This window comes from Mchenga conophoros, linkage group LG1, assembly GCF_057382185.1.
Source record: "Mchenga conophoros isolate Kocher_MC1m ecotype Shallow Benthic linkage group LG1, M_conophoros_male_GT1.1, whole genome shotgun sequence".
NCBI lineage: Eukaryota > Metazoa > Chordata > Actinopteri > Cichliformes > Cichlidae > Mchenga > Mchenga conophoros.
In genome coordinates, this window is record NC_140526.1 from 12,708,517 (window position 1) to 12,733,678 (window position 25,162).

A 25,162-nucleotide genomic window follows, 5' to 3' on the forward strand; every position below is an offset into this window, starting at 1 on the left:
CATTTGGCTGTCGTGCTGCATCCTGGAGGTGTTCATACTAGGACTGTTAACAAATATTCTAGATTTGATTACGGGGGTAAAAAAAAAAGAAGCATTTCTTTGTGCTCTGAGCAGCACAGACTGGAGCTGGACTTCTGACAGAGAAGCTGTGCGTGTAAAACATATTTAAATGTTCTTTGAAAGAATAGTCAAACGTGATTTGGGCCAACTCTTACAGCTGTTACAGCACTAATTCACATAGAACTTAACCAGATTTTATTTCTGAAATTTGATTAGTAACTGGCAGCATGCCTCTTACCCATATAACACATCTAACTCTACTACATACACTCACAGGCCACTTTATTAGGTTCACGAATAACACCAGCTTGGACTTCCTTTTGCCCCCATTCATTCTTTGAGAGACAGATTCAAAAACAAAGTTGCTCTACTGGATTGAGAGCTGGTGACTGCAGAGACCATCTGAGTACAGTGAATTAATGGTCATGTTCAAGAAACCAGTTTCAGATGATTTGAGCTTTGTGACATGGTGGGTTATCTTGCTGGAGCAACCATCAGCAGATGGGTACACTGTAGGTATAACGAGATGGACGTAGTGACAATCTCGTGACAATCGAGAAGTCAAAATGAACAACACACACAAGTACACTTATTTGCTTCACGATCAAACGACAGCTATTGCTGACCCAGCTGCAGATATAGGGTGAGGAAAAAAAGCACAAACAATACTGAAAGCAGATCTGTGATGTTCCGTCTTGATACTTCCTCATTCTGCAACTGCCTGCATCAAGCTTTCGGCTGGGATTTTCACCTTGTGAAGTACTGTTCTTACCTCTAGGTGGCACAGGGGTGAAGGGGATGCTTTGAGACAGCCGCATCAAGTTGTTCCGCTCCACAGCTACAAGAGGAAAAGTACACATGAACATACACCATGTACAGCAGCAGTAGAGGAGTGAGCTGAAGTAAAACTACAGAAAATACTTTGTCTCGGTTACACTTTTCACCTACATTTTAGTACTGATTTTAATAAAAATATTAATAGATACAAACATGGAACAGATCTTACTGTCTAGCATCACCATCTCACCTGAGTACTGGTAGCTTTCAATGGGCTTGAATGGAGAGCCAATAGCTACGGAAAACAGAAAATAATGTGTTTATATTTGTGCAAAACATACCAGCAATAATGACTCAATGATCTTCGGAATTAATCATTTAAGACCGTCCAGACTATCAAACAGACATTTTTACCTCTGACCCTCAGTGCTATTTTATTGATAAAGCTTCTTTGCTGTAAGTCAGGGCTGTCTGATTATAACAAAAATCATTATTGTAATTTTTTAGTTAATACTGAGATCATGCTTGTTTAGTCACAGTAATGTAGAACTACAACTTCCTTGCGACTAGAACACAAAAATAAGTGGAGGACATATTTGCAATCAGCTCTTAGTATTAAAAAACTCAACTTAACTAGCTGTCAACTTGTATTCCGGTTATGTTCCTATATAAAAACATGGTCGCCAAGCCGTTAAATCACCATTCTGCAGCAACTAGTTGACTATTTGTGGGGGATTTGCGGTATTATTGGAAATAAACTGCACTGCACTTCATACACTAAAGTCACTTTAACGATGGAAGCTGACTGCGTACGCATGTTTGAAGCGATCATTTTAAGGTTAAGTTCATTGCACACTGTTGTAATACTCTGGGTTGTACCAGAGTCTCCAATAACTGTCTTCAATAATGTCACTGTAGTATTAAGAAAAAGAAACTTTTCTTTGTAATCGTGAATTTTCTTGAACTTTAATTATAATCATTTAAACCGAAATAATTAGTTGTAGTAATCCAAGTAATCCTACCAGAGAGAAGCAACATTTTAAAAAAAGGGGAATAATTGCATAACATTATGCAGCTTAATAATTGTTCTATTTTAATTACCTTGTTTTCATAAATCTCCAGAACAACATTTTAAATGATAAGTTTTGGAGATATTAGCTGTATAGATGCCTGCTTTACTCGATTATTGGGAAACTAGATGGAATTTTGTGGCTTATTTTGGTTAACAGATTCAGCTCAGTTGAAATATTACAAATTAAACCTGCTTTTAAAAAGGTTTGTGTCATGGTTTCTGCAAAGAAGCCTTGCTGTTCCTGAGTTTTTCAAATAGTGATTTGAGCACCAGAGAAGTGCCATTTATTTCTATTAAAATCAATGAAGCCAGACCTGACACTTCCAAATTAGGGCAGCTTCCATTAAATCAATCTGAATGGATTAAAAGTACTGCATGTCCACAGTTAAATAATGTTCCTTTAAGAAAAACGTGAATTGTTCCAACATCCACCAGCAGGTGTCACTGCACTACTTAACAGAGGCACAAACAGGCCCATGCTCTTTTTTACTTCTAAAAGTTTTTTTTAAATTTAAGAAAAAAAATAGATTGAAGTATAAAAATGTGATATCTATACATTATTAAATTTATTACAATTTCAAGCCAGTTGTTTGTTTTATAAGAAATTCTAAAAGTCACATGTATGATCAAATATTTCACACAAATATCTTACTTTAATTTGTCATGTCTTTAGTATCATCAATTTGTTTGTATAGATATTAATAAATTATTTAAAATATTTTAATGACTGTTTTTTTACCGACTGACACTATTCAGGGCCAGAAATGTGTTGCAGATACATTTAAATACTTGTTTTGTTCAAAAATACATAAAATGATTTTCATATATAAAGACAAAAACAACAAATGCCATTTTCCACTCATTTTAAAAGTTTGCTTTAAAACTGATTGGATTAGCCATTTTTCACTGGATTAATCTCCCACTAAAGCTCAGAATAGATGAAATGACTAATGCAGATAACTATTGTGCTTTTTGGCCAGTCAGCGACACTCACAGTCCTTTCTGGGTCCGAGGTGGGCGTGACGTGGCGTATAGAGAGAAACTGCAGCTGTAACCACAGAAGAAGAACTAAACAGTAAAAAACTGATCCAGAAAAAAAACAAACCAAAAAAAGCCCCATTAAACATTCTGCAGCAGCGTTTCTCTCTCCTATCAGATTTGTCTGCAGGTGTAGGCTTTTAAATATTAGTGAAATCGTTCCTCTCTAGCACATATTATTGATCCGTTCTAGACCTTTCCTTCTCTGGAAAATGCTTCGCACAACTCTAAACACGTGCTGTGACGTGTTCTTCCCTTAAGGTCAACTGAGTTTATTCTAAAGAACAATGCTGCGAAAGACAAATCACAATTCTTCAGTTAAACATTAACGAAATATTGTGAAAATGGTATTTTAAAAAAAGGGAAAGGTGTTTTTGGTGAAACCTGTTACAGTATAGATTTTATTGCACACAAAGGATGTTGAGAAAGCTAACAGATCAAAGATCATTGTGATAACATTGTAAGTAAAGCAACCGAACTAGTTAAGCCAGACAGAAAACCCTGACTACGCAGATTTCAGAGGAGCACAGATCTCACCTGTTAGTGTGTCTTCCCCAGGGGCTCGCCTGATAGGGGAAATACACAAATAAATACAAATAAGTACTAAAGCCCAGCTTGACTTTGACTTTACTCTGTGCCTGTGTGCACGTGTGTGGGTGTGGACACTTACAGGCTGCTGGCTTGGGCCGATTTGACCTGAATTCTTTCCTGGTAAAGAAAGCAGAAGTTGTTAAACAGTTACAGGAACAGGTACAAATATAGTTCAGAGTTAATCTGCACAATATATGACTTTTTCCGATGGAAAGTACACGGACTAATCTTACCAGTACTGCAGCCCTGGGGTCATCATGTGTGAGGATGTCTTCAGCAGACACTCTGCTCCTGTCCTTCTTTGTCAGAGCTAAAGAAACACAACCAGTGACAAACAACCCGTATATTTCAAAAGACGTGAAACATTGATCACATTAATATACAGTCTGTTCAAAAGTATTCTGGAACAATGTTTGTCATTTTTCATCTGGCCATCTTCAAAGTGGATTTTAGTTCAAACAATCAGAACGTGATTGATTTCCAGCGAGCGATAGCGACGTTATCGGCCTCACGAAACTGTTCTTCAGTCAGTTGTTCAGTTACCTTGAGCTTCTGAAAATAGGGGACGTTTGCTGCTTTGTTACCTTGGAAACTTGAGCTGGGAGTGACGTCATACCCAAGATGGCTGAGTTCTAGTATTTGCAGCTGTTTTTGTTTTGTTCCCCATCATTCAGCCGTCACTACCATTACGTGCAGCATTTCCATCTTCCCACTTTCAATGTAACGCAATATTTGTATAAAAACAGCTATAATTCCTCAACACTTAATGTACTACCTGAGTCACACTGAAACTGTGTGACACAATCACATTGTGTGGTGGTGTACAAAGGAAAACTTACAAAACTTCTGGACCCACTGCATGTTATAATTCATCGCTGTTTCGTGAACTTACTCGAGTCTGGATGAAGAAAGGCTGGGTTTCTGTCAAACTCAGTGAAGCCAGCATAAGAGTTGACTGCTCTGATGTGAGTGTGACCTTCGGGTTGAGCCTGGGGACGACACAAAAACACAGTGAGATTAAAAAACTAAAATAACAAAAACAAAAGCACACATGCAAAAAGTTGCGTGAAGGCAAACAGTTCTTAATCACAGATCTGTGGTGAATTTGACAGTTTAGCTGTAACAGGAAAGATTATTTCATACAACCGTTAAGTTAACCTAACAGAAATTTAGCATCCTGTTTACCCATCATGTTTTAATAAGTCAGCCATCTGTCACACACCAATTAACAAGTTACTGAATGACTCTTCTGAGTGTTTTTTTGTTTTTTTTTGATTAGTCAGAACACGTATTTGCAAATTCAGGAAAAATGAGACCGGTTTGTTTTGCTGTGGTTTGGTTGTTTTTACATGCTTATTATGCAAACAGCCCAGTCAGTCATGTTAGGAGTCTACATATGAAAATGTCTGCGGAGGTCTGACATTATGAGAAGAGAAATTTTAAAATAAATAAAATACACATCGGTATAGGTGACATACACACACCTGGGATTTGGTCTGTGGGGTCGGGCTTTGCTGTTTGCTGGAGGTGGGTGTTGCTTTGGCCAAAGAGTGCTGGAGTTCCTCACTGTCTTTATGTCCTGAACCAAGAAAACATCAAGTTATATTCCTATTACAAAATCTAATGCAACTGCTCAAATTAATTCAAATTAAGACAAACAAAAAAAAAAAACATACACAGTCCCTGATTTAATGACACGACCAACCCCTTCATGGTGAAATAATCTCAGTTCAACATCTGATTCCTCACCCCCACCTGACAGACACAAATACCTTAAAATAATAGGGCTGTCCCGAATACAAGTTCTTTTGAGATCCGGGGGACACACATAATCACTAACTATTGTGAAATAGTGCCACATGCAGTGTAAAAATCTGTCTGGGTACTGCTGCTTGCTGGATGGTACAGAGAGAAAGAGATATGTGGTTTACGCCGAGTAAAAATGCCCACTGATTTTTTTTTTTGTGGTTATAAAAAGCTGCTAAAACTTGCAACAATCTTACAACAGTGAGGTGGTGAGCTAAAATGACGATCACTGCTGTTAACGAGAACTGTGAAAACCCATAATTTCCAGGCTTGTCTCTGATATATATACACACACATATATATTTATTTATTTATTTTGATGCCTATGCAACTAAATAAATCCGAATACTCAAATATTTGGGTGCAGCCCAAAAAAACAAAACAATACAAAACAAAAAACATTCATTGTTAACTTCAATAAGAAAACCAATCACCCACACTCGTGTGACTTAGGTGAAAACCACAGAACTACCCAAGAACAAGTCGGGCAAAAGGTCCAGACAGAGCAGAGAAAGGAAAGGAGAAGGTCCCCAGCCAAAGCACTACTGCACTCCTGATCTGGAGGTGGACAGCCCCAGCACCTGGCAAATGGAGCTCAGACTGAAACTCAAACCTCTTGCTGCATTTGGCCCACTCGCCAGGCTCCTCTTGTCATGATGACCTTCTGACCAACTCTGACCTTCATAGCAAGATGTTGCTTGTTCTGACACTCCCACTCTCTTTATCCACTGTCTGTGGGGTCTCCTGGATGCCACAGCAAACGTTTCAGTGCAGCCTGGCAGTCTATTATTTCCATAGCTGTCACCCAGTGGTGATGTTAACTCGGGGTCTGGAGAGAGTTCATCATCTGTATACCGTCTACTCGGATAGCCGGATCTGCCCTCGTCGTCACTGAATGCCTCGTTTACATATCCCAAATTGGAGTCCCACTCTCTCTCCCCCTTTGCTAACCCCTCTGTGTTCTCAGGCTTCACAGCGCAAGCAGGCAAGCAAACAGGCTGAGTAGAGCCAGAAGTCTTAGACACAATAACAACAGTAGGATAGAGACACACACACTTTTCATCCTCCTCTTTTATCTTCTCATCACCAGATTCAGCCTCATTCACATACTTACCCACAAATGCCCCAAACTCTACAGAGGTGCTGTCTGACTGTAGGGGGTGCTGGTAAAGCCCAGACAGAGCTAGTTCAGAGTGGCTGGAGCCACTGGGCTGGGAGGGGGTGCTGCTGATGTGGAATTGAACCCCAGGGGAGGGCACATTAGGCAGGCTGGATGGTGAGTCGGAAGGGCCCGGCTCTTGTGGACGGGTCTGCTTAGTCTGAGTGAGCGAGTGTCCTCGTTGACGCAGCTCTGAAGAGGAAACGGGCACAACACTTTGCTCAAAGGCCCTGCAGTCGGCACTGCTTGACGAGCCAACCTCTGCAGCGAGGTGTCCAAGCCCGAACAAGCCCCTCCTCTCTGGACTCAATGCTGGGTTCAGGGTGGGGTCTGGCCCCAATTCTGATGCAGGACTGGGCCCGATTCTCCGTCGGCTTTCTGTCCCAGCCCTTCGTTCTGCGCCCATCCCAAACAGAGCATCCGCAATGGTAGCTCCTGTCTGGGGAAAAGAGGAGCCAAAGTAGGCACTGACACTGCTTTTTCCTTTCACAGATGATTTGGAGAGGGGGCCAGTGTCTGTCGACATGGGGGCAATGCTCGGGACCACATTCTTAGACAGACTGAGCTCCCGAGTGATCTGATTGTGGACCTTGCTGGCTTCTGATGCCCTCTGAACTGTGAGTGTCTTCAGAGTGTCCACGGTCAGGGCTGAGAGGTCCTGCAGGTGGCCAATCTGAGAGTCCAATGTGTGCAATGAGCGCTTTATAAAGTTCACCTTGTTTCCAACCTCCTTCAGCTGCAAGCACATGACCTCAACCCTGTAAATGACAAACAGCAGCTTTCATTACTTACAGAACAACCCAAATTACCTGTAACTTTCCTCATTCAATTCAAATCAAGAAAACTGTTCAGATATTGTTATATTGTTTGTTGAATGTTGCTCTTTTCCCTTTTTGCTGAGTTTTTCCTCCCGTCCTTGGGCAAGTACTTCCATAACAGCCTTTTTATGTCCCTGAGATGACTCATGTTATAATTTGGTGCTATATAAATAAAACTTAAGAAAATAGATTTCTTGTTTAATATTACTGGTACAATTTTCTGGGTGTTTATTAAAACAAATAAAGAAAAAGAAACTGCCATTTGTTTTAATACTTTGAAAACGTATCTTGCCTCTGTGAAGGCCAACAGTGGTCTTACCTTTCTGAAGTAAGGCGTATGCGTTCCTCACTTCCCGAGTGAAACTGATCATCCTTCTCATGAAAGTACGTCTCCACACACTGCTCCTCAAAATCATGAAGCTTCTTTTGGTCTTCCTCTGTGAGAAACAGCTCTGAAAAAAAAAAAGAAGCAACAGCAACTTGTAACTGCTGTACATTTCTTTGATGACCACTTAAACTGCTTGTAATGAGTATAAAAAGTATACTTGGTCCGTAGATATTCTCCTTCTTCCTTTTTCTACACATACAGAAGAGGGAGTATATATGGCACAGTAGGATGAAGGGAGGTGGGAGGACAGGCTTCTCATGGTAGGCCATAATGAAGTGGTAACGCTGGTACTTCCACACCAGATTAGAAATGGACTTTACTTGCATATAGACATTGCTGGAAGCAGAGTTAAACATTTAACTGTCAACTGCATCAATGGCAAGATCAACAATGAAATCAGAAAGCAGTATCAGTAAATGGACAAAACCAATATGGAGGAATAGAAGTTTAAATGTTCACATAGCTCAAAGCTGGGCAATGCTGAGGCTAAAAAGTACTTACTTGAAAAAGGCGATTAGGAGGTTGACCATCAATATGTACTGCACAAAGAGGTAGACTGCTTGTAGGAAAGGCGTCAGCCACACTCCTGCTGTGCACAGCGACTTCACCGATTGATCACTGTTGTTGGCACAAACTGTGAAGGAAAGAAGTCCATTAGGAGGGAGCAGGACAAACATCCACCAACCTTCTAATATTACAATGCACACACATGCAGGTTTAATTCATTGTCTTCTACAACTAACATTCAAAGATAAAGGAGGACAGCAAAGCTTCAACAGTGTGATGGAGATAAAAATGACTGGAAAAAAATGCTCAAATGACTGCAGTCGTAACATTCTTCATAGTTTTGTATCAGACGTATTCATTTTATTTTTATTTCTACTGGCTACAGCTGTTTGAAACATCGTGAATTGATTCTTTAGCTGCCACAAGGTCATGATAACCTATGTGATCAATTTAGCAGCTTGTAAAATGTCAGCATACCAGCTCAGATTACGGAGGTTGGCCAAGTGTTTTGTTCCACCAAAGCTTCAAATGCACCCAACACAAATGATGACCACTTAAGCACTGCCTTTTAATCTAGACCATTAAGAGCCACATCAGGACAGTTGATGCTGTGGTGGAGCAAAATGTCCTGCCCTCCTAAAGTGACCTGTTCTGGTTGCCGCTGTTTGGGAACCATGTTGTGCCAAAGAGGTTGTGGGAGCAAACGATGATTAGGATATCGTGGGTTTGATTTCCAGTGCTTGTTTTGACTGATGATTAGCTGACATGCTGTGGTGAGAAGCTTTGAACAAAACTGCCCTAACCCTCCTAGTCTCCCCTACCAAGCTCATCGTCCTTACCATCGATTTCATAGGCATATACTTCCCCATACATCATCCAGTACGGCTGAAAAACCACGTCTTTGGCCAGCGTCCAGCTTGGCTCCTCATTCGGATACAGAATAGCTTTCCTAGGTACTCCATAGCTCAGCAGGACTATAGCCATTATTACCACAATATAGAACATGTTGGCCACCTGCAAGTGCATCACATCAAGTCAATGGAAAACATGATGGATAAATAATAACCATATTAATTATCCATATATGAAAATATTAGACTGCTAAAAAATTTTTTAGGGACTTTTTAGTATATATAGGTTACATCCGGGATTTAAAGTAAACTCGAATTTAAGTTTTTATATGAAACAAAAACAAGCTGATGCTTTTCCAGTTTTTAGTTTGGTTTAAAAAATTATTGATTTTAGCTGATAGAAAATCTTTCCAAAGCTTGTACTGAAATCACCAGGATTATTAGTCTAATACATTTTTAAGCTGTTGAAATGCACATAATTAAACATATGTTGATTACATTCTGATTCAATTTTGCTTAATTTAAGAAGAAATCTAATAAATTAGGAAATATGTATTTGCTTTCTGGCTGAGTTGGAACACTAATACCACCAATACAACACTAATACCACTACTTTTAAATACCGTATATATAGTAGACTTTAGTCAAATATACATAATATTTATTTATTCAAATGCCAACTACATATGAAGCTTCTTAACTAAAAACAAAACAAAACTGAAAACAAGCAAAATAATGTTTCTGGTTTTGTCCAATGGTTTAAAAAAAAAATAAAAAAAATCCATATATCAACACCTGGAATTGCACCAATTAGACTTCAAATTAAGTGTGATGCCACACAATCCCCTTTAAAAAAATTCACTTTGCAAATTATTATTATTATAATAATTATTTATTTTTAAAGGGTGTCAGAATTTAAAGGAGCTGGTTGATGGACATGTTTAAGCTTTGGACAAAGCCAGGCTAATCAGTTTAGCTCAAGTAAGTGCTAAGCTAGCTCATAATCGTTTAGTCCCAGTAAGGAAGCGAATTTAGTGTTTCATCACAGAATGCCAAATAAAATGAACCAGCCTCAGAGTTTATCTCATCATTTCATCCAATATTATATTTAACTATACCATAACATGTGATGTTATATTTTAATAGCACAATAAATGGTGAAACTAAATGTGGCAGTTTAGGATAACATAGTGCGGTACAATACCTGCAGATGGTGCTGTTTAAATATGAATTGAAAGTGATTAAAAAAGCGAAAATAAACATGGCATATACATCAATACACAAAAGCCAGGAATCTCTGAGAGTTTGTTTAAATTATGAACAAACTTTAGAAACAAACTAAGAAAAAAAGAAGAAGCCAGATTTGCAGCTGGTGCTCCTTGCAGAGATGGGATAAGGAGAATTTGCGGCCAACAACCACACAGAAAGCATGGAGGTTCGAGGACAAGCCTTCTGACAAGCTATCAGGTCATTATCAGAGGCTGCTGAGAGAAGCAGGAAATTGGCTTTAGAAGACGCCGTCGTCCACCTGGGCTGCAGTATGTCTAACATGAGAGGTAAAAGTGGGAGTGGGGGTGGGGATGGGACACCTAGCATGCTAGGTACTATTGTTGAGGTTTCTGGGGTTTTCATGGGCCTCTAAAGGAGGATGCCCCTTGTTAACCAGCACAACAAAGGTTTTGCAGGACTAAAACACTCAACCTGGGGATAAAGTAACTCAGTCTGCAGTTCTTCATTTCTGTTATGCAGAAACTATGTCTGACAGGCCCAGGAGCCTGGAGGCAATGTTTTCCCTTTTACGTGAGATTCACTCTGCATGCCTCAAGTTGAATTTTCCTAGAACCACATACCAGACATTGTTGTGCTTGTGGTATGAAAGTAAATTAAACAATCTCATCCTCAGTGTCACAAGTTGCTGTAAAATTTGTGTTCAAATGAATACTAAACTTAGAAAAGACTCACCATTTTGGCAATCATCATAACGTAGGGCCCAGCTTGTTGATTAACAGTCAGGAAATCCAGGAGTCGCACATACCAGAAGATGATGTTAAGACAATAAACTGTCCTCCCAGGGCCAAAGGCATCACCTCCGCCCAACCTCAGGCCACAACCAATAAAGAAGGTCACAATGGCCAGGAAGTCGGACACGTTGAAATATTCGCTGAACCACACCTTTATTTTCTGACTTATTTTGCCAGCCTCAGCCATAAACATCTAGAGAGTAAAAGCAGTAATAGAGAAGAGAAGTGAAATCAGAAAGACATTAAACAACAGTCAGTCCTCCAGAAAGAAGCTGTAATAATAAGCTAACCTCTGTGTATTCCTATGAAATGCAAACTCATTTTGGACAACGAACTTATGGAGACTCATGCATCTGAAAAAGGAACACTTCTGATCCACGCACCTCTCTGATTTTCTCAATGGCAGCCGTAAAGATGTAGACGATGACCACCCACTCTTGAAGAGTAGGCCATTGAGACATTTTCACCAGCACCACATATGTGTACAACATCAAGTAGCCCAAGTAGAAGAGCTGAATATGGGAGACAAATAAAGTAAGGTTCATTTAAAAAAAAAGAAAAATTCCTCCCTCCCATCCCTCCTACATGTGAAACAATGCACAGCAGATTCTCTATAGTATATAAATCAGAGGGGACGGAAATGGAAAACGGCCCTGGCTTACAAAGAGCCCCTAATTCAGATAACTTCCTCAGTTAATTATTTTGAGATGAGGTCAGTTAAAGTCCTTCTAAAGGGTTGAACCTCATCACTTTGAGTTGGGAACAAATAGTCATGTCCCTGAAGTCTCTGGCCTCAGAGCTCAGCTGGTGGTTAGCCGTCTGAATAAATATTGTGAGAGAAATTCATCCCTCTCAGTCTCAAGTGAAACTCACAACTCTCAGTTCCCAGAAGGTATTAATGGCGCACTTTGGTGGATTACTTGATAAATGGAACAGAAAATGCTCAAACAATTGTTATTTTTATTAAAACCTGTTTAGTCAGTGCATTTAATATAAAACTGATTACTCACAGTGATAAATTGAAAAGTAAATACCTAACCATAAAGGCTTTAGGGCCTCTTACCAGCAGCACATTTACTGTAATATATTAACAACCCAATATTAGTCACAACTCCTGGGCTTAGTAGTTCATTTGCCCTCTTTGGACATGTGCAGAAGAGGGATCCCTGACATAATTGGCAGAGGATATTAAAAATAGAGCTGCCAAAGAGACTGTTCATCGATGTGGTAAAAGAGGCCATGCAGATGGCTGTTGTGTTAGAGGAGGATACAAGAAACAGGATGAGTGTGCCACCAAGAAACCAAACAAGGGGGTGTTTTTAATGTTTGGCAACAAAAGGTTTAAAAATGATGTTGATGAAGCAGGTCTTTAGGCAATAGAATGGTGGAAAAGGTACCGTTTATTTTGCAAACATTTTAATAAAATAAAATGTCAATGACACAAAGTTAAAAAAATAAAATGAAATAGAATGCAGCCTCAGTGGAAGCTGCCAACCCCCCCCCCCCCCGACTCTACTACTCAGTCCCCACACTTATGTCTTTCCCAGCCTCACATGGACCCTACCACTTAAGTGAGGAAACCACCAATATATAAATATAAATAATCATGACAATGATAATCCTCAGTTCTGGTAACACTTTAAATATGAATACCTATATGACATATACTGCGCAGCCATATGTTCAAAGAAAGTCAATAACTACAGAAAACCCACTCTGTTGCTCTCCTCTACTGCTCCTATCATGCAAACTTGTCTTTACTACCCACCGACAACCAGGTGACCTACAGAAGGCAACAGGAAAACCAATCAAAACACTAAACTGCGTCCACCGAAAAAACTCCACCATCAAAAAGTAAACAGAAACTTGTGATCAAACACTGGGAAGGGTGAAAAGAGGATAGGAGTGACTTAAATCCCAGTAAGATGGAGCGAGATGATCTTATAGTCACACAGGAGAAGATGATACAGAAGACTTTAAAGTACAACTGTCATACTAGTCTAAGGAGCTTGGAAAAAAAGCAAAAAAAAGTCATTCACCCACTATTAATCACGAGCCTCATCACACAGTAGTAATATTCTTATAATAGCGAGTCAGTGACCCTCTTAAGGGACAATCTGCACTAGGGTTTAAATATCTGGGACTCTCCACCATTTGGTTTTAGAACTAAAGAAGCCTCTTGGATGAGATTTGCAATGTCTTCCAGAAACTTTAAGAAGTCCAGTCACTTTCTTTCCAAGCTCCTTAAACTACCATGACCTAAATGACTGAGAACCTACACAGACAAACTGTCGTACCATAACATCAAATTAGTCTTTAAACGTGTAATTTGTATCACATTACTATATTATTACTATTTGCTGAACATGTTTTCTTGTGCTGATGAATAAGTGTCAGATGCCTGATGTTTTTGTCGAGTCCAACTTTTTCTTTAGAGGCACCATGAGGCTGGCATGTGGTTTTAAGTAAATTTCTTCAACTTCTGCACAGCCAGATATTGTACAATTTTACACAGACACTCTGATAAAATAATAAACTCTGATATATATAATCAGACTCAGAAGACAGACAGACAGATAGATACATAGACAGATATAGATATATCTCAGATCAAATTTAAATTTGTCCAGCAGTTTGTTTTGTGGTTAAATAGTAACAAAACTTGAGACATTTCCAACCTCAGTTTCACTTTGTGTTCTATACCTAGCAACAACCATGAACAAACTAACACAGTAAACGAAGACGGTGAACATTATACCTGCTTAACATCAGCAGTGTCTGTGTCAGCAAGCTTAACTGTCAGCATTTCTGAAGAAACTTTGCCTCCACGCAAATATCATTCCATATCAAAATCAACTAAATCTGAGAACAGTTCCCACCTGACCCTAAACGAATCAGCCAGTTTTGATGTTTTAAGTAACATTATTTTTCTGCTATTTTTAAGTCACATAACTTTTTAAGCACAGGAGGGGTTCAGAAAGGAAGCAATGCCTAACTCTAGTGTTTCCCATCGTTACGCTGACTCTCAATTTAAGTTTGTATAAAATTGCTACTTAAGTAGTACAATTTTTTAAGTAGGTCAAACACACTGTAAACTGTGGGAAAGTCTTAAAATGTCCTCCCACACACACACACACACACACACACGTCCAGTTTCTTAGTGTAACGTTAATTAAGTCAGTTGTGAAAACTGTTGAACCTTGACATGTGAGGTGTGATCTGCTGGAAAAATCAGCCATTATCCCACGGGTGATAGGCAAGTCAGCGGTGCAGTGATGCAGTAATGTGCTTAAACTCGGATGAAATCTGCTAAAGCAGATGTAGATAAGCGTAGGCAGAGGCTATATTCTGTAGGCTAGTGGGTTTTAGTGATGTATCAGTAACCAACAAAGATCAGTCCCAACCTAAGTTTCTGAGAACTAGTGTTGGGCAACAGTGAGAAAAATGCGAGAGAAAAGAAGAGCGTGAACCTGACAGTGCATGAGCGTATTTAAGAAAATATATTATAACATAATTTTCCTCAAGGAAAATTAGTAGAAGGACTCGTGCTGTTTGAAAGGTGCACCCCTTGCCTTCTGATTTGAACACACTTTCCTGCCCACTCTCTACTGTATTTTATTTAAAATAAAAAGTAACGATGTGGAGATGAAGGTGGTGCTTTGCCACTTGGGGACTGCCTAAACACAGGTAAAACAAAACCCACAACTGAATGATGAATACCAGATACAAGACAAGAACAAGAAGAAAAAATATATATAAAGACCTCTTACCAATAATCTAGAACCATTAATTGTAAGTTTTATATTGGATATTTTAGTGTGATTATGTTCCATAAGCTTTCATGTGGGTGAGATACTGTGAGATCAATCAGGGCTGCCCCTTGTACCTTCTACTGTCTCAATGGTGTTTGATTACCTCAAGTCGTTAAGTCTCGAGCAACACCTTTATTGCTTTACTGAATTTTTCCTAGACACGTATTGCTGGAGTTTTAACTTCTTCAGACTTTATCCCCTTCTCCATGCACCAAGGAGTAGATAAAGTTGTGGCAGAAACCTCTTGTATGTTATCTGATTCCCTGACACAAGGGTGCATGTTGGCTTTAGTTGAAGGATATTTGGCGACTAAATTTCTTAAGTGAAGCAATGCTGGCAAAAAGATAATTTAAGTGTCTGAGAAGATCTTAGTCAACTTGCTTTTCCATATATATCTATGCGCTTTCACTGTAATCTTCATACCGTATTGGACCAGAACTTGACAATAGGAGCATGATAGAAGGCATAGATTTTCCTGGTTAAAGGCAGCTTCCTGGAACGAACATGTGTCTCCATGTCACTTTTTGTCTCCACATGGTCATGGGATCTTGTCTCCTTAAACACATCCTGCAAAAAACATTAAACAGGCCCAAATTACACAATGAGGAAAAAAGATTTAATTATCTGAATATTACAGTTTTCCCACTTTTCATTGTTATACATAGATACAGCCTTTAATACTGCTCAACTAGAACAAATTGACAGCTTTTCATTCATAAAGTCTGTCAAAACATTGGTGAATTCTAGAGTGCACACAAGACAAAGACAGTGTGTAAATCTAACCATTTGAATGTCTTCAGCTATGATCTGGAAGTTGTGTTCGCTGTCCTCCATGGTCATCTGGTGGTCATCCTGACTCTGAGGAATGTGAGCCATCTCAGCCTTGGATTTGTACTCCAGCAGGAGGATGGCAGGAGGCACCAAGATACTCAGAATCACCTGCAGATACATGCAAACTCATGGGGGTGGGTACTGCTATATTTGTTGAGACAGTCCTTTGAATTACAAACACTGATGAAACCCATAATATTGCCATTTAAGAGAAAAACTAACCTGATGTGTGCACTGCCAATTTTGCTGCCAATTTTGCTGTTTTCACAAATGTAAATACTTTTCTGCTTTTCTATAGTGTGATTAATCACTACAGTGTAACTCAGCTTCATTAGCTGCTTAAGGTCTAACCTTGATTTCAGAGTATGACCTCCTTAAATAAATGCTTTATTCCCTAATGACTCACTTAACAGGTACAGAAGATAGATTTTTGTTGACCATTTTTAAATAAAAGGTACTGATAGCAATTTTTGTATATTAGATCTGCAAGCAAAGCTCTAAATATCACATGAAAATTATACCAGCTTTATCTTCTACCAAAATTAAAATCTAAATGGAACATGAACCTTGTACCAGGAGTTCTTGCGCATATTCAGTCGTCCCATCCACATGTCTGACAGCAGCATCTGGGTGCAGGTATGAGCCACAAATGGTCGTAGGTGAGACGAGACAGCCAACTTCAAACAGGTGGAGTTGCTCCAGTTCTTTAGCTCATAAGTCAGAAGCTTCATGGCCATAGTCTCATCCTGCCTGAATGACTGCTCCAGCAGGTCTACTGCCAACCTCCCAAACTCACTGTGATACAACACGCATGATTATTTCACTCCTGATATATAAAAAGAATATTTCACTCATATCTGAAACGTATCAAAAGTCACAGAAAATCTTACTTTGAGTACTCCTTTAGCTCCTCTGAGGTGTCATCCACTACATCGCTCTTCTTGGCCTCATAGCTCATAGACCGGCAGAGTTTGCAGGCCACCAGTGCCTTTGCCATGTTTTCTTCTCCATGCTGCCAGAGGAAGAGTGACATTTTCTGCCTTTTCATCAGCACAGCCCAGACCAGGAGCTCATTAAAAGGGTAGGGGAAACGCCGCGTCTCTGGGTCGTCAATGTCCACAATCTCTTCTTTGCTTCTCTTTTGTTTCTGCTCGGTGGAAGACTCGAGCTGAGAAGTGAAATGAACAATGGGGGGTTAAGAAGGAGACAGACCTTACTTTCAACAATGGTTCCAGATATGCAGAGGCTTTAATTCACCACAGCCTTTTAGGCATGTTTACCTTGGGTTTGTACGGTTGCGCAGTCTTGATAAAGTGGTTGTGCCTTGTCTTCTCCTTCTTGTCAGCCTGCATGCTAAAAGACTCATGACTTTTTCTTAAACCAGGACCTGCTGTATGGCGCCCAGACCTCTGTGCAAAAACATGAACCCATATTCACGTTTAGTAGACTACTTGTTCATAACAAATATAATTATAGATATTAAAGCCCAAAATATGTCAACCAACAATGTCACCAACATGTTTTGTTGACAATGTTTGCTTGTTAGCTTGGCAAGATAAAAAAACCAAAATATTGGCCTAAATCCATCCATCCATTTTCTGCTGCATATGTGAGAATGGGCTGCAAGGATAGCAGTCTAATTAAATAAACCAAGATCTCCCCTCTCATCCGCCACCTCCTCCACTTCATCTGGGGCGTCAGAGAGGTGCTCCCAAGCAAGCTGAGAAACAGTCTATCCAGTGCGTCCTGGGCCTGACCTGTAGGAAACAACCTACAAAACACCTCACGTCCAGGATGCTTCCTTGTCAGATGCCCAAATCACCTCAACAGGGTCTTTTTGATGTGGAAGAGTAGTGTCTCTACTCTGAGCCCCTCCTGAATGGCCGGGCCCTCACCCTAGCTCTAAGGGAAAGCCGAACACCTTTGAGAAGAAGCTCATTTCTGCCACTTGTATCTGCCTGCAAACTAATTTTCTGGTCACTTCCCAAGGCTTCTGACCATAGTTGAGGATTTCACCGAGCTCCTCCCACACCACAGCTTTTGCTTCAGTTACTCCTAGGGACAGAGTTCACTTCGCCAGTCAGTACCTGTTAGCCGCATCTACGGCATTACAAGCAAACCCAAGCTAAACAATTCTATAACCTGAACGTTCTGTTCACCTCTGGTGTCCAATATCTTGTTTTGGGGTTATCAAGACACCTTGTGACCATAGCTCCATATAGCAGCTTCAGCAATAGAGGTGCGAAACATGGTCCACGATTCTCGATCTCCCCAGCCATCTTTGGATTGCTAAGGTAGGAACTGAAGTTTTTGCAAATCAGGGCCTCCATAAGACACTCCCAATGCACCCTCACTAGACATTTGGGTATGCCAGGTCTGTCCAGCACTGATGGCTAAAAGTTAAAATAAAATACAAAGTGGAAGAGTTTTATGACACATTAAAAATATCAGCCGTTTCTCACCCTACTATTTCCATGAAGATTGTTGTAAATGATTCGAAAGCGTTTCCTGGTGTAGTTGCACCTGTAAGTCCCGCCCATCAGGTACTCAATAACCAGGCCAACGTCAATCAAAGTGATTTTATAATTTGGAGGCAGATGGCTCTGTAAAAAGGTACAATAAACATAGATTAAGAGGATTACACTTAATATCAGGAAAAAAAGATTGTGTAAATTGATAGTAAATGAAGCAATTACCTGTTTGACATCTCTAACAAGGTGAAGAAGAGTTGGGTTGTTGGGAGGTTGCTTCTACAATATAAAAAAAAAATACAAACACCACACATTTAAAATGACATCTTTTATACCCATCACCTCTCTCATTAAGTGGCTATAACATGACATAGGATGGTACCGTGTTGTAGAGCTCCTCGAGCCGACTGATTGTCAGGAAACGGTGCATGCTCACTCCATTCTCTATGAGCAGCTTAACAAAGTCCACCCTGTCCATTACAAGTGCATCCAACATTGCTTGTTCCAAAGAGCTCACCTTCACACACAAAAATACACATGTTGGTATGAAGCATTCTCTTATAGAAAATATCTATAAAACAAAATTAAGAAGACCAAAAAAACAAAAACCCAAATACAAATAAAAATTATATTATCCACTCTCTTATTTACACAAGAGCCAGAAGTCCTCCAGTTTTAAAATAAACAAAGGCACTGAGGCCTGCTTATGAAGACAACTGTAATAAGGTTCACGTTACAGTCAAGACAAGTAATTCGTGGCAGCCTGCCCAAACAGTCTCCTGGGTCTTCAGACTACAAACTGTGGTCAACAACAATTCTGGGGTTATTTTGGGTGAGTGCAAAGGTTTGTAGCTAATGCTGAGCTAAGCAAACATTCCTGGGAGTTGTGGCTCACACACACACAAACAAACATGCAGACATACCAGGAGCTGCTGTCCGTACACAAACACATGATTCTTGGCAATGTCTACACGGTCCCAGGCCAAAGTCAGGACCAGCTGATCGAAGGCAGATGCGTTTGTGCCTGAAACACACAGGTAAAGCTATGTATAAACACACAGAAACACATTACTTCACAGGCAACTAAAGCCTTATTAACTGTGTATTTCCTGTTAGCCAACACACAGGATTAGAGGGCATTAGCAGAGCATGTCCAGCACAGTAATACAGTCAATTACACACTAATACAGCTACAGAGCAGATTAGACTACAAAGTAGATCCCGCTCAGTCCACTGGTCTCTTCTACACTAATCTACCTGATTGTACTTTAGGAGCCATCTGAATCGAATGGTCATGACCACAGTACACATAATTTATGCTGTCTGGATGTAAAAAAGGAAAGTAAGTTCTTCAATCTGAGGTCATTTTCCCTGATCTTTTTGTTTGCGTCTCATTTTACCTGCAAATGGAAAGTGAAAAAGGAAGCAAATGTGCAAAAATAACTCTTACTTTTTCATGCTTCCATCAAGTAATTAGTCTAATCTGCACAGGTTTCTGGATGGAACCATTTACACTCTTATGCTACGTTTGATTGAAATTAGTCTTTAGGTTAAAAAAAAACAAACAAACAAAGGAAGAATGGTGCCCATTAACAATACCTAAATATATGTATAAGAGACAATCTATATCTCATTAGAAAACTCAAGGATCTCTGAAGAAACCCCAATATTTTTTAAAAGCAAAAAAGTGGTTGCACCCCAGGATCTTTTTAAGGGTGAGCTAGTATTGTACTATGAAAACAGCACCTGAGACTGACAAATATTTGCCTAAGTGGATATTTAAGCCACAGCCCTCAACTTTTATCTTCTGAACATGCTTAACCCCATTCACGTGTTTTGTTAAGAGAAAAAGACTGCTTGCGTTTTAATTTAACAACATTTTAACTATATTATTCTCCTATACAATTTTACAATAAAAAGATTCAAAGAATAATGGCAGGACATAATAAAAAGTTTTTTTTTAATAGGATACAGAGAAGGGTGGGATACAGCTGTGAGAGACAGAGCTCAGTGATTGTTGGAATAAGGAGGCCATGTGAATGTGAGCAACATGATCTCCTCAGAGCTGAAAGAAAAGGGCACACTGGGGGGAACTAGGTTCTCAAAGCATATCTATATCAGAAAAACAACATTACCAAGTCTTGAAATCTTAAGCTTCAAATGCCAATGGCTATAGTGTATGAACAAACTGAATCAACTTTACATGACTTTCTTTTTTGGCTCCTTTATTAAAGAAAATGAGAGGATAAAAGGTTCAGAGAAAATGAATCCACTAACCTTGGAGTAAGGCCCTTAGAATGGCTACATCAATATCTTGATGTTCCTCAGAACTGATGTGAAACACAGTGATCTTTAAAAAAAACAAACAACACAAAAAACACTTATAATAAGGCTCCCACAGACATTATCCACATGGTTGAAGCTGAAATCATAACACCCCCCCAAAAAAACATCCACTATTTAGAAAAATCAGCAGTTGTCACCAATATGCAAGAAGGCAGATTTTACATCCACAATTTTGTTGTACAAGTACAATGACAATAAAAAGCTATTCTTTTCTAATCTATTCTATTCTACAACATTACATCCGCAGTCGTCTCTGCATTAGTGTGCTGTTTGGCTCAGGAGGTTAAGAGGATTTCAATCAGGTAGAGGTAACAGAGAAGTGTATCAGAAGAGATGTGAAATATAATACAATTTGCACCAGCATTTGTGCTCATTATCTCTCTCAATCCATCTCTACAAAGAAACACAAAATCCTTATTTTTAGGCTCAAATAACCTTCTCTTCTCTTATGTCTTTATTGTCCAGTACCAATCAAAATCTATAAGTGTAATTACAAATAAAGGTCTCGATGTCCTACTTTTATTTTATTTTATTTCTTAATTATGAAAGTAAAAACTTTTACTGATTTAGATCAATTTTAAGTAAAACTGTGCAATTGCCAAAAATTAGATTCAATTCTATTTTTTTCATAGCTGTTGGAAGACATGATTCTGATATGGATTAATTGTTATGCCTTTTGTCTTTCTTTTCCTGGAGAGTGCTTCTGCTCTTCTCTTTAACCTCAAAGTTGTAATTCATCTCAGTCCAACAGTTTTGAAACCAATTCTGCTATTTAGGAAGACTCGTGTTTAAAAAAAAAGTAAGATCTATCAAAAGTTGAGTTTTATCGCAGTTTTAAGGATATCAAAATGTAAACAAACAGAACGAAAGAAGAACAAAATACAAGGTTATACGCCACAAATTACTGGTAAGGTTATGCTTTTGCTTGCATCTCTCAAACCCTTCCTCGGTGGTGTGTCTTTCTGTCAAGGTAAAGTTTCAGCTTTGTTTGGGTGGGGAGGCCCATGGTATCATACTTTGAAAACCCCCTGTTTAGGTTGAAATCTAAACCACCTTCTTTCACAATTTCTGGTGCTTTTAGTTTTTATACATTTCTGTTTAGTCCCTCTGAACTTCCCAAATCACTGTCACTGTGGGAGAAAATGAGTGAATATAAATAAGAATTAAGAGCAACTAAATGTGATTAAGAAAGTGAAAGTTTACCAGTTCTTTGCTCTTCATGCACTCCATCAGAGTCTGAAAGAGATGGATTGCTTCACCTTGGCTGAAGTTGAAGGTTTTCTTGATGGTTGCAATAATGTCTGTTTCCACTCCATCAGGGAGGCCGCTGTGGAAAAGTTAAACTGCTAAAATACACAGCTATAAAATGCTTTATGGGTTTGATTCCATCATATTACCCATATAACACTTGTTTAGCAATATTAATATGATTGTGTTTTAGGGTTGCATGAAGTTCTAGACTAGTACTGGTGAAAGAAGGAACAATTTATCCAAAGAGCTACACAAATGTCTTGTCTTAATGTTGTGATACACTACTCCTTTTGTCCTAGGAAAACAAATAGATCCTTAATAATGAATAAACTAAAGATGAACCTTTTCAGCCATATTTTTATGCTTTGAATGCACTCCAGTGGCACTGCATGATAAAAAATACTTTTTCAGTCCTATACTTCGCCTTGGAGCAACCCCTTATTTCATCCTAGTGTTTCTCAAACTGTGGGGCAGATCCCACTGGTGGATCACAGAGAGGCAAGTGTAAAATATGAAGTAAACTATGACTTTTTAATTTTAAGGGAAAATGAGAAACACTCGTTTTAAATCGTCTCAGGAGCTCGTCTCTGCTTTTACGATTGATATGGTTCTGTTTGGTTTATCAAATGGTGACCAGGTTGAACTGAAGCCCAAATGGGAGATTTAAAGTATATTTGGGCCCTGTTCATAAGGGGAGAGAGGAGCAAAGAGATTTAGAGACAGAGTGGTGCTGCGTCTGCAATAATGTAAATGCTGTACTGGTGTGCCATGGTGACAAGAAAGCTGTGCATGAAAGTGAAGCTGTTAATTTACTGGCCCTTCTACGTTCCCATCTTCAGAAATAACATTTCCTGTTCCAATAACATAAATAATAAGCTTAAACACCATGTTTAAATACTGCAGTTCTACAATCACTTCATGTATTTTAATACTATTTTGCAAATGTCTTTTTTTCTTTATTTTATTACATATTCTACCTCATATACTCAATTTAATTTCACTTCAAATCATCAAACAAGTCCTATTCTTATTGTAAAACCCAATGCTACTGACATATACATATCTCTTGTGTTTCATAAAAATGCCTGAATGTTTGTGTGAACGGAGCTATTTACAAGTCGGAAATAGATGTCAGAAATAAATAAAAGCCACAAAAAGTATTGTTATCAAAACAAAGTTAAAAGAAAGACAAAAAGGAAGGAAAAATTGTGTCAATTAAAGCAGCAAATTATTTAGCAATAACAGTATCATGATTCAGAAATAGTCTCACTTAGACAACTTTGAAGATTTTAAATGCACACTGGAAGTTAGAGCTGGGCGATAGAACGATAACGATATGTATCGCGATATAACTTTTTCTCGATAGAAAAATTAAACTATTAAATTATAAATTAAACGCGATAGACCTCGCCGCTCTTGTCCTCTTAAAAAAAAGAAAAAAAAAAAAGAACAGCCAATCCAAATTACGTAGCGCAGAGCTGAACCAATCACAGCTGCAGCGTCACGTCACGTGACTTGTTACGTACAGCACAAGTGCCGAGCCGCACATGTGTATTTGTTTGGGAAGCAGCCAGCCACCGTACCGCCCGGGTAATGGAGGAAATGAGTGTGCTGACTAGAAAAATCAACCGAGCGTGACCGAAGGTTACCGAAGAGAAAACAGATGATGGTTCCAATGCCGGAGAGATTGTCGAACGGAAGAGCCATAGAAGTTCCGTAGTGTGAAGGTATTTCGGCTATTTCAAGTCTGACAAAAAACAGAGTAGCGTTCACTGTAAATTGTGCCGAAAACAAGTCTGGAAATACAATAAACTGGTGCATGCGCTACGTCCACACGTACCCGGGTATTTTTGAAAATGCAGATTTTTCTATGCGTTTGCACCTTTCGTCCACACGTAAACAGCGTTTTTGGTCACTGAAAACGAAGATTTTTGAAAACTCCGTTTTTGCATTTACGTGTGGACCAGAAAAACGGAGAAAACGCAGCGTCAAATGTGTGCGCATTTTTTGACGTCACACTGTGCGCCACGTTATTGTGTCAGTGAAATGAATTTCTACAATACTGTTACTGTTAATTCTACTCTCTGCAGTGTTTAAATGCTTACATATACACACAGTTACTGTCACTCCACACATACGACTCGGTTCTGCTTCTATGCCCCAGCTTTGTTTCCTTTTTCCCCACCGAGGCTTCTAGACTTCTGATTGGCCAACATTTCTGCACGGTTAGGAATCTAGCGCCACCTGCTGCTTTGGCATGTTCATAGCAGCGTTTTCCTTCATTTCTGCCTTTATGTGTGGACGGGATTATTTTTTAAAACGAAAACGGAAAATCTCCGTTTTCAAAAATACCCGTGTACGTGTGGACGTAGCCTCAGTCTCTGATTGGAAGCGCTAATTCGTCATTCGGCTTTTGTCAGACTAAAGTAACTGTTAAAACTGTTTGAAAAGCTAAGCTATACAACAAGGAGAGATTGAGAATTTCCTTTTAGTTCTCAGTTTATTTGATATTGACAAAAGTTAGTCAATTTTGTCTGTTCTTCTGTAAAACAAACTAAGATTTATTTTTAGAATTAATATTTTGTTTCTAAGTGGAATTGACAATTTAGTCTGTTTCGTTTGTACTATTTTGAAACTTAAACGCTTTAGCGGCTGCCTTTTGTGTAGTTTGCAATATTTGCCTTTATTTATCTGAAAAGGTCTCATGTTCCTTAAGTACATCTACCCTGTTGAACTTATTATGGGAAATAAATATTTAAATAAAAACAAGCTGCTGATTATTTCACATTTTACTTGTGAGCAACGGCACATTTAAATCTTAGAAATATAGTTATTTGGCTTATATCGTGATAGATATCGTTATCGCCTGAAATGAAAAAAACATATCGTGATATGAAAAAAATCTTATATCGCCCAGCTCTACTGGAAGTTTTAATAAAATGACTGAAATCCTTCAACTTTCTTTGGTTGCATATAGGGTTCCTCAGCATTTGCGGTTTACTGTTAAGTTTTGCTTTTCATATCTAAAATTTAAGTTGAAATTTTAATTTTTATCCAGTAAATTCTACTGTTGGCAAATTTTGGTTGTTTTCATGGCATCAGTGAATGTTCATCCTACCCGCCCTCCTCGGTTTGCTTGTGGACGTAGGCCAATATGTCAGCAGCTCTGCCGGTCCCCTCACACACCACCACTGGGACAGGAGGACTCTCCTGAAGGTACTCCAGCACAGTCAGGATCACATTGGGACCACCCTCAAAGATCAAGGCTACGACAGGAACCCCTTGACCAATTCCTTGGGGGAAAAAAACAAAAATAAAAAATGAATATGCATCAGATAATTATGTTACTTAAAATAACTCCCT

At 39.1% G+C, this 25,162-nt stretch overlaps 1 protein-coding gene across 5 annotated transcripts in view; it reads right to left on the minus strand.

The window, feature by feature from the left end:
* Positions 1–25,162, minus strand: part of trpm7 (transient receptor potential cation channel, subfamily M, member 7) — a 105,591-nt gene that overhangs the window by 6,233 nt on the left and 74,196 nt on the right. For 2 of the 5 annotated variants that reach the window (XM_085263386.1, XM_085263569.1), the window contains exons 8-34: positions 24,918–25,092; positions 21,752–21,875; positions 20,480–20,552; positions 19,126–19,226; positions 18,585–18,719; positions 18,428–18,481; positions 18,194–18,334; positions 17,012–17,140; positions 16,622–16,899; positions 16,298–16,526; positions 15,684–15,839; positions 15,324–15,467; positions 11,472–11,600; positions 11,030–11,281; positions 9,056–9,230; positions 8,211–8,343; positions 7,867–8,045; positions 7,641–7,773; positions 5,958–7,261; positions 5,023–5,117; positions 4,431–4,527; positions 3,772–3,848; positions 3,618–3,655; positions 3,485–3,513; positions 2,904–2,957; positions 1,088–1,132; positions 833–898 (exon numbers count right to left, since the gene is read on the minus strand). In XM_085263386.1, the coding sequence (XP_085119512.1) occupies positions 833–898; positions 1,088–1,132; positions 2,904–2,957; positions 3,485–3,513; positions 3,618–3,655; positions 3,772–3,848; positions 4,431–4,527; positions 5,023–5,117; positions 5,958–7,261; positions 7,641–7,773; positions 7,867–8,045; positions 8,211–8,343; positions 9,056–9,230; positions 11,030–11,281; positions 11,472–11,600; positions 15,324–15,467; positions 15,684–15,839; positions 16,298–16,526; positions 16,622–16,899; positions 17,012–17,140; positions 18,194–18,334; positions 18,428–18,481; positions 18,585–18,719; positions 19,126–19,226; positions 20,480–20,552; positions 21,752–21,875; positions 24,918–25,092 (4,545 nt within the window). The remainder of the gene's footprint in view (positions 1–832; positions 899–1,087; positions 1,133–2,903; positions 2,958–3,484; positions 3,514–3,617; positions 3,656–3,771; positions 3,849–4,430; positions 4,528–5,022; positions 5,118–5,957; positions 7,262–7,640; positions 7,774–7,866; positions 8,046–8,210; positions 8,344–9,055; positions 9,231–11,029; positions 11,282–11,471; positions 11,601–15,323; positions 15,468–15,683; positions 15,840–16,297; positions 16,527–16,621; positions 16,900–17,011; positions 17,141–18,193; positions 18,335–18,427; positions 18,482–18,584; positions 18,720–19,125; positions 19,227–20,479; positions 20,553–21,751; positions 21,876–24,917; positions 25,093–25,162) is intronic. The other 3 variants (XM_085263539.1, XM_085263579.1, XM_085263456.1) reach the window with 2 other exon arrangements.